Source organism: Lathyrus oleraceus, chromosome 2 (genome assembly GCF_024323335.1).
Source record: "Lathyrus oleraceus cultivar Zhongwan6 chromosome 2, CAAS_Psat_ZW6_1.0, whole genome shotgun sequence".
Classification (NCBI taxonomy): domain Eukaryota; kingdom Viridiplantae; phylum Streptophyta; class Magnoliopsida; order Fabales; family Fabaceae; genus Lathyrus; species Lathyrus oleraceus.
The window spans coordinates 238,020,356-238,028,637 of NC_066580.1; the positions used below are offsets into that span (position 1 = coordinate 238,020,356).

At 34.4% G+C, this 8,282-nt stretch overlaps 1 protein-coding gene across 3 annotated transcripts; it reads right to left on the minus strand.

Annotated features, from left to right (window-relative positions):
* Positions 1-3,056: 3,056 nt before the first annotated feature.
* On the minus strand, positions 3,057-7,422 carry LOC127119010 (ATP-dependent Clp protease adapter protein CLPS1, chloroplastic). 3 transcript variants are annotated; one of them, XM_051049221.1, is made up of 4 exons: positions 7,371-7,422; positions 7,120-7,208; positions 4,061-4,211; positions 3,057-3,545 (listed from the first exon to the last, which is right to left on the minus strand). In XM_051049221.1, the coding sequence occupies exons 2-4, from the start codon at positions 7,175-7,177 to the stop codon at positions 3,284-3,286; spliced, it is 471 nt and encodes a 156-aa protein (XP_050905178.1). In that variant the 5' UTR covers positions 7,178-7,208; positions 7,371-7,422; the 3' UTR covers positions 3,057-3,283. The 3 variants fall into 3 exon arrangements, with proteins under 3 accessions (XP_050905178.1, XP_050905179.1, XP_050905177.1); XM_051049222.1 differs by having other exon boundaries at positions 7,120-7,217; positions 7,371-7,419; XM_051049220.1 differs by lacking the exon at positions 7,371-7,422 and having other exon boundaries at positions 7,120-7,340.
* Between the last annotated feature and the right edge of the window lie 860 nt (positions 7,423-8,282).

Here is an 8,282-nt window from a genome sequence, read left to right on the forward strand (position 1 = left end):
GTGCTTCTCTGAAATAGCAGAATAAGACTCTGAATTAAAATATATGGTATCTGGATTTGACTCTAATGCTTCTACCAATTAGGAGTCATCTGAATCAGAATCCTCAGGACCCAACCCTTTGGAAGTGAAATATGTGTTGGGATTGTGAGAGGTTTTGTTAGGATGAGGAGGGATCCCGAGTGATTTCAGAATCGGCTAGCCTTCTGTTTCGGCAAGTGAGGTTAGTTCCATTTGAGGGTGATGTATTGGAACTTCTTGATTTTTTCTGCTATCAAGTCGTTAGGATTGTTGGATCTTTCCCAACCACTTCTTTTTTGTGTTATGCTTTGTTTGTGAAGTTTTGTTGAATTGGATTTGCAGGTGGTGGTTAGAATTGTTGGGAGAAGTTTCAGAGGGTGATTCTTAAAGACTGGTGAAGATTGAAGGTCAAAAAATCAGTTCTCAAGTTGTTAGTGTTTTTTTAAGATCGTTTTTGTATTGGTAGGGTGTAAATGACTGCGGGGAAGCAAAACCGGTTGCTTGACGATATTTGGTGTCAAAAGTGGTGTTCTGAAAGTGAAGCATCCATGGATTCAATAGTTATTCTTGGATTGGATGATGGAATGAAATCTTGTAACTTTGGATGTAATGTAACTTGGTTGTAACTTTTTCATAATCCAATTTGAATCAGTGAACCTTTGTAATACTCTTTTGAACTAATGAAGTTTTTTTTTTTTCCTTTTCTTCATGTTTAAACTTAATTAACCAAATCATGCTTAGGCCACAAATAATGACCAAGGCATCCAAAATCATTATTCATAATCAAAGTGAAACAAAAGCCCACGTGAAGAATAACTCTACCTTTAAAACACCAAAACTCCATTAATAGTGAAACCTCGGTTAGCCTAAAGACACCTTGAACGCCATAGACAAATGGTGCTAATATGTGACTTAAAGTTCACCCTTAAGTCACATTATGCAAAATGGATGGATGATATGCAATCTACACATGATGAATAAAACTAAACCATGTATGGTGCTTAGGAGTGAAGACAACGTTGTATATTCTTTTGTGTAGTTTTTGATTTTGTAAGAATGTAATTGCCTGTAATGAGATGTATGAAAGGGTATTAATGAATTGAATGCATGACATTGAACGTATGAAATATTGGAAGGTGAATTTGTGATTGTTATACTTAGAATATTATATTGAATTGGTTCGATGTATTGTAATTTCAAAAATGAAATGTTGTAATAATGAATGGATTGAAGATCTAATTGGAATGGGTTTGAATTTGGTTCGTGATTTGGAATTGAATGTGTCATTGGGATTGAATGTATTGAAATGGGAATTGAATGCATATGAGAAAATGAAGTTTTAGAAATTGGCAACATGATTTAAAATGTGAAAAATGACCGGTGATTGACTTTGGTCAACTGGTTGACCAAAAAGTCAAACAACTCAGGTAAAAAATGTGTATTCTCCTATGGACAAATGAATGTGAACCACAACGCCCTGAATCAAATGGCTTAGGTCATTCTATGAATCAAACCAGATGAACACCAATCAAACAAAAGGTCACGAACATGTGCAGCTTTAAATGAACCATAATCAATGAACCAGGACCATAAACCTTCAAGCACATGAACCAAATCATAATGGACCAGATGAACCAGATGAGTCCTTAATCTTGAATGTACACACCACTGATGATGATGTCACAACCAGCAACCGGTGTTTTAAGAATTTGAATGATCATGATGATACTTGCAATCCAACCTCCCTGAATTATGGTTTCCATTATGCCTCATGATGCATACCTCCAAGATGGAAAGTTCCAATATCACATGAGCCCTAGTTTGGAGACTCAACCTTCCTTCCATGCCTTGTGTGATCAAGGCCCTTGAATCCATGATTTTGAGCTTTTCAAATGTAAGTGGAATGTACTATGATATTATGGATATGTAGATGAGATGAATGTTTATCAGAATATGCAAATGCTTAGTGTTAGTCACCCAGATGAACCTTGTGAGAGGTAGGGTGAATTTTGGGTTATGACACATAAGATTCAAATCACTTTATATATTCTTCTTCTAATCCCGTCTGTTTCAGATTGAGCAATAACCGAGCAAGAATATGTTGCATTGACGGCTGAAACCTTTGTATTACTGCAAATTTGAAGTCTACCCATGATGGATTCCCCCCATTGATAGCAAGTAAGAGCCTTCCCTTCCAAGGCTACTATAGCCGCCTGTAATTCTTTTAGCACTATTCATCTCTTTCGATTTAAAATAGTGTTCAACTATATTTGTCCACTTGAATGCGTCTTCCCCATTAAAACATGGGATCTCTAATTCGCACCATCTTTCTTCACAAGGAAGAAAATCATCATCCCGAACAAAATGTCTTCATTGCCCACATGATTTTTATGAAATTGCGAACCTTCTGGAATGCTATGTTTCTCCATGCATTAGAATTCTATTAACTCGTCTATTCTTTACCTTGACTCTATACGTTCAACTCTCTCTTATGTGCATTCTGCAATATCCGTTCAACTCTCTCTTATGTGCATTCTGCAATATCCAGTTCTATTGTCTTTAATAATCGTTTAAACTCGTTTTCTAATGAATCTAGTCTTCATATTTCCTCTTGTGGACAACATTTATTTAACTCGCCTCCATATTTCCTCTTGTGGACAACATTTATTTAACTCGGATCTTACTAGCTATGATACTACTGGTTGATAGAAACCAACAGAAAAGAAAATAGGAAAAAATCCCTTTAAATTAAAAATAATAACCCCGTAATGTCAAAATGGCCCATTTCCAACCAAATTCCAAGATATCAAAACTCTCTCCTATCTTCCCCTATTTATTCTTAACATAAACACGTAATTTATAAAACAAAATTGCCACTAATAATATAATAACTGCTCTAACATGCTCCTAATAATATGATAATATTTCTTTTTCATTCCATCTTATTTCACTCTGCTCCATTATGGTCATTCCTAATATGGTCATTCATCTCCGTTCCGATCCAGCAAAACATGTAGAGACTAAAGAATATAGATAACTTGACACAAAGGTGTTGATATATACTGAACATTTAACAAGCTACATAAGTTTTACATGTTATTCATAATCATAGGTCGTTGTTTTCATCATAAGATAATCAAGTTTTTCACAAGTCATGCATGTTATTTTGGTTTTCTCTAAGGGGAAATTATGTACACCCGGTATTTCCTATCTCACCCTTCAATAACATTAAAGCCCAGGAGAAGGTTTAAACAGAAAGATGTCATCAGCAACCACCACCCGCAGGTTCAATTGAACTGAGTAACCCATTACCTCTAAGTTGCATGCAATGATCTTCAGCATCAGCTTGGGCACAGATAATCACCACTGACATTCCATTGTGGTGAGCTTCTTGCATGATGTTAACTGCAATATCAAGGGTCATTCCAGGGATCACCTTCATAAGCACTTGGACAACATACTCTCTTTTATTGTAGTTGTCATTGTGCAATATTACCCGATATGGCGGCGCTGTTTTCCGTGACTTCCTGCACATCTTAGAAATGCCAGAATCAAATACTTCATTTCTTTCATTTTACTTTAGAGACATAAATAGTTGAATATCTTAGAAAAGTTAAGCAATCAGCACGACAGAGCACACAGCATCTAAACCACTACAACGGATCTCCGAACATAAATTTCTAGACATACACATGCATTCATATTTTCTGAATGAATAACAAAACTTTTGAAGAAAAAATAAGTGAAAGTGGTCAAAAAAGTTTTGTGTAAATCTATTATCATCTCTATTCTTCCACAAGATACTGTTAAGTATATTGCATGTTTTAGGCTAACTTTTACTACCTGTGATGGCATACCTTAAATTCTTATCACTAACAAAAGGAACCCATTCACAAATTTTCCATTGCACAATAACAAGTATCTTCAAATATCAGTGGTTATTATACTCGGTGTTATGAGGATCACCTAATCACATTCGGAAAAATAAATATTCTTAGAGTTCAGAAAATCTTAAGTTCAGCAATCAAAACCTTCTGCTTACTTTAAATCAAATTCAGATTCCCGGCCTGGGGTGGCTTTTTCAATAACAGGCTTTTCTAGGATTCCTCCCCCTTTACCAGATCCTTTAGTTAATACAGCCACCGGAACACAAAGATTGGAGCATGGGCCCTTACAAAAAGAATATATGTCCCCTGTAATGTAAATGTTAAATAAGTAATATTTAAAACACTCCATCATATGAATATGCATAAATTGAGACAAGGTTTTATGGAGACCAAAGTACAACCTTAATCACAAACATAAAACCCAATACAACATTCATAACAGAAAACCCAATAGAACATTCATAGTAAGCATTGTTAGGGGTGAAATTCAAGTATTATGTACAAATAAGAACAAATCAAGAATATCTGCATATACACAAATGAAAATGATGGCTCGTGAAATATGGCTCAAGAATATCATATATATGTACCTCCTATGCACATACTAAAGTAAATTCTTACATCTAGACGAAATGATCTATTACAACATTTATCAAAATTTGAGAGGAAAACATGTCTTGTGAACAATTGGACTTCCAACTTCAATGTTACAGCTGAATCTTAAAAAATAAGTTACTATCGATCATATTATCACCACGTGGCTTCTAGGGTGAGGGTTCAATTGAGTCCCTCACCATGTACCACTTAGCTTTAACCATTTGATTAAATAGGCTTATATGATTCAGCTACTCGTTATCACTCTAGATTTTGGTCTCTCCTCATTTGTCTACTTTTCTCTCTTTCTCGTAAAAGTTTCACTCCCACCAATGTGTCTCCAAGTTCATCAATATTTCAGTTTTTTGCATCCCCGTGACTTGGGCAAAGCAGAACCAGAATAAATAATACAAAAAACACATAAATCAATAATTCTTTAAAAAAAAGTAAGCCACTTTGTAAGAATTCGATAATTCCTCAAAACAAATAAACAAAAACATAGTATGAATCTCATCTTAGATCTTCTAAAAGAACCTAAAATTTGTAAAAACAAAAAAGTAGAACACGAAAATGACACTGACTAAAGAAGTTCAACTGCTGAGGCAAGAAATTTAAACTTCATTGAACTAGTGCAAAATGTTACGGTCATAAGCAAAAAGCAATTGATGTTTTTCCTTTAAAAAAAGTAATTGATGTGCAAGTGATAATCCTGATTTAGCATCGCATCACCAATACCCTTGGAGTTTTCTTCCTCTTCTGACATAACTATAAATGAAAAAGTTATGGAGTCTCGTGTGAGTCTTTTCAACTCGGATCCGTGGAGCTCGCGATGAGGATAGAGTGCTGATGTGGATGAATTGGGAACAGTGGGGTATCGAGGGAGAACCATGGCAGGACCAGAGGATGGTGGTAGTTACAAAGGAGTGCGGAATCGACTCGTCGATGATGGTCCAGGGAGTGAGTTGTGCCATGACTTGCTGAACAAAAGCAAGAGATGAGAGGGGTGGAGCAAAAGTTGTGTGGAAAGATACACTATTCTCATTTTTTTAATGCCTTATCTTGACCTTTAAATAAGTCTGATAGTGTATGAAACTGATACACCAATGAACCACCTATTTGGTGGTTTACTCTAGATGTCACCATTATCACCAATGCATTTTTATTCTTGCAGAAAATGATAAAATACACATAAAATGGAATGTACTAAGTAGAGAAAAAAAACAAAAATAATCTCAATAATTTAGGTTGTAGACAAACCAACGAACAGTGTACAAACAAGACTAAAGTTAACAGCAATCAATAAGTTCAATAAAATTCATCCATTATTTGATCAACATCAATTTCCCTTTAAAACTAACACCACCTTAGTCTTAAAATAATCATATGCTTATTAATAGAGACAAAATTAGTTAGAGATTAGTAGTTAATAGTTTGCTAGCCTATATAAAAGCTTGATATAATCACTTCACTCATTCTGATATAATTTATATTTCCGGTCTTTGTATGTTCTCTTTCATGACTTCTATAAGTTTTGCAACATAGTATTAGAGCCATGGCATTGGCACCCACCTTGAATATTCTTCATTCCTTTTTTGTCTTACCTTCATTTTGTCTATTTAACATTTTGTCAAGAAAACTTTAACAACCTTTTGCTCTTCAATCTTAAGTTCAAGATTTTTGCTCCTGTTTTAGATTTCATTGTTTTGATATTTATCAGATCTACTGATTCTTTAGTTCTAAGACTCACTGCAGTTCAGTACCTTTGTTGTTGTTATTTTCCCAGATTTGAGTTTGTTGGATTGCACAATGTAGGATCTGAGTTTCATAGCTTACACAGCTCTTGATTTCGGCTCAAGTCAGCTGCAAGGGCTGTATATATGCTTTATTTGAAAGAGCAATGTGCCGGGATTTTTAAGCCACTTTCTATATCATCCATCTTTTCATGTGCATTGAGTACAAGGATTGGACCTCTTCTATAATGTGATGGGTGTGAATATTATTGGAATTGTTTTGAACCCTTTATTATGTGGTTAAACATGTTTATTTTTGTTAAGTGGTTAACCTTTAAGTTGTCATTTCGGCTCAATGGTTAAGCCTTCGCCTCTATTGGGTTATTTTGACAGTTGTGGCTTCTGCTTAAAGGTTGTTAAGCATTCTTCATACTTATGCTAAGTGGTTAAGCTTTGAGGTATAATTTCTACTTGGTAATTAAACTTTTACCCCATGCCTTTGATGATTATAATTTCTCTCTTGTATGGTGGTTAAGCATCTTATTCATATTTATTTTTTAGGCCGATATAGTTTTAGCTACTCTCTTCAAATATCCTTTTTGGTTTGTCTATACTTGTACTGTTCTTAATTTAATCACTTGAACCAAAGTTGAAACAAATAAAACTAGATTAAATTATGAAGCACAACCGTATGTATCATCTAATATCAATGAATTGCAGCTTGTGAAGTATTTGTGATTGCTATAATACTCCTATTAGTCCACTCACCAGTTCAACAAATAGGTGAAAATTCATTTTCATTGCTGAATAAAATAACCAAACTTTTGTTTCCTGAATATCAGAAACCCTAATCTACATGTAAAATTAATTTTAGAGAGAAAAAGAGAAACCTGATATGAAAAGCTGGTTGGGAGAGAGGCCCATGCTCCCACAAATCGCACTCTTCATCCTTCCTTTTTGTATAATTGATCTTCACGTTCTGCGTTTTCTTCAACAAATAAATAAAAGTGGAGCAAAATAAATATGGAAAATTAGGATATTTTTTTTTACTGGATAAAATATTAGGATTGAAAATTGTTGTTCGTCAAAATAAGAATAAAAGATTGAAAACTGGTGGACGGGTACAATCACACGTGTGTACCTACTACTCAATCTGTTTGTTTGTTCAAGTAATATCCATCCTCACCCATGCTATGATGGTATGGTGTTTATGGCCAAATTTATTTATATTAACAATTTTAATTATAAACTCATGCAATTGATTTTAGAAAAAATAATTCAAATTTAATGAAAATCATAATTGAAAGACGAGGCAACGGAAAAAAGGATCAATTTAAAATTCCATTTTTTTTAGGTAGAGAAATGCATCATTTGTAAAGACTTTAAGAAATTCACACATCAGTTAAATTTGTGAGGTATTATTCCTTCACGTGAATCAATGGTGAGAATTAAAATAAAGGTCTTATTCTTCCCAAATATACCGTCTATCATATTGGTATCACCTTTTGGCGAATAAAAATTGTCTTCTCATGACGACGAATATACACAGGGTTGATAGAGAATCAATTCATCCCCTTAATTACAACAATCTTTTCGAATGATAGATAAATCAGATCAATTAATAATACACGACCATTTACGAATATTGGACACTGCTCACAGATCCATTAGGTCTCCACATTATTATCTGGCGCAAAGGAATATCTTCCAACCCAAATCATTGTGCACAGTTGGTTGAAATAAATGAATAACATTCTCCACAATCAAAAAGAACAAACAAGGGCTAATTATTAAAATAACATGTATTGGGTATCATAACATTGTTGCCCTTGGCCTTTTTAGCATCCAAGGTGTATACCCGACCTGCCCATCTCCATGCTTGCACATTTTAATTCGGAAAATCTCTTACGATATGACACATTTCATTACATCATAAGCACTTCGAAACTCCACTTCTATATTCCCTAAAATGAACTTTCTTGCAGACATTGCACTAAGAAGGTTGTCACGGTCTTGCTCCTTAAGGTTGCTTCCCTTCGATGGAGAGCTCATG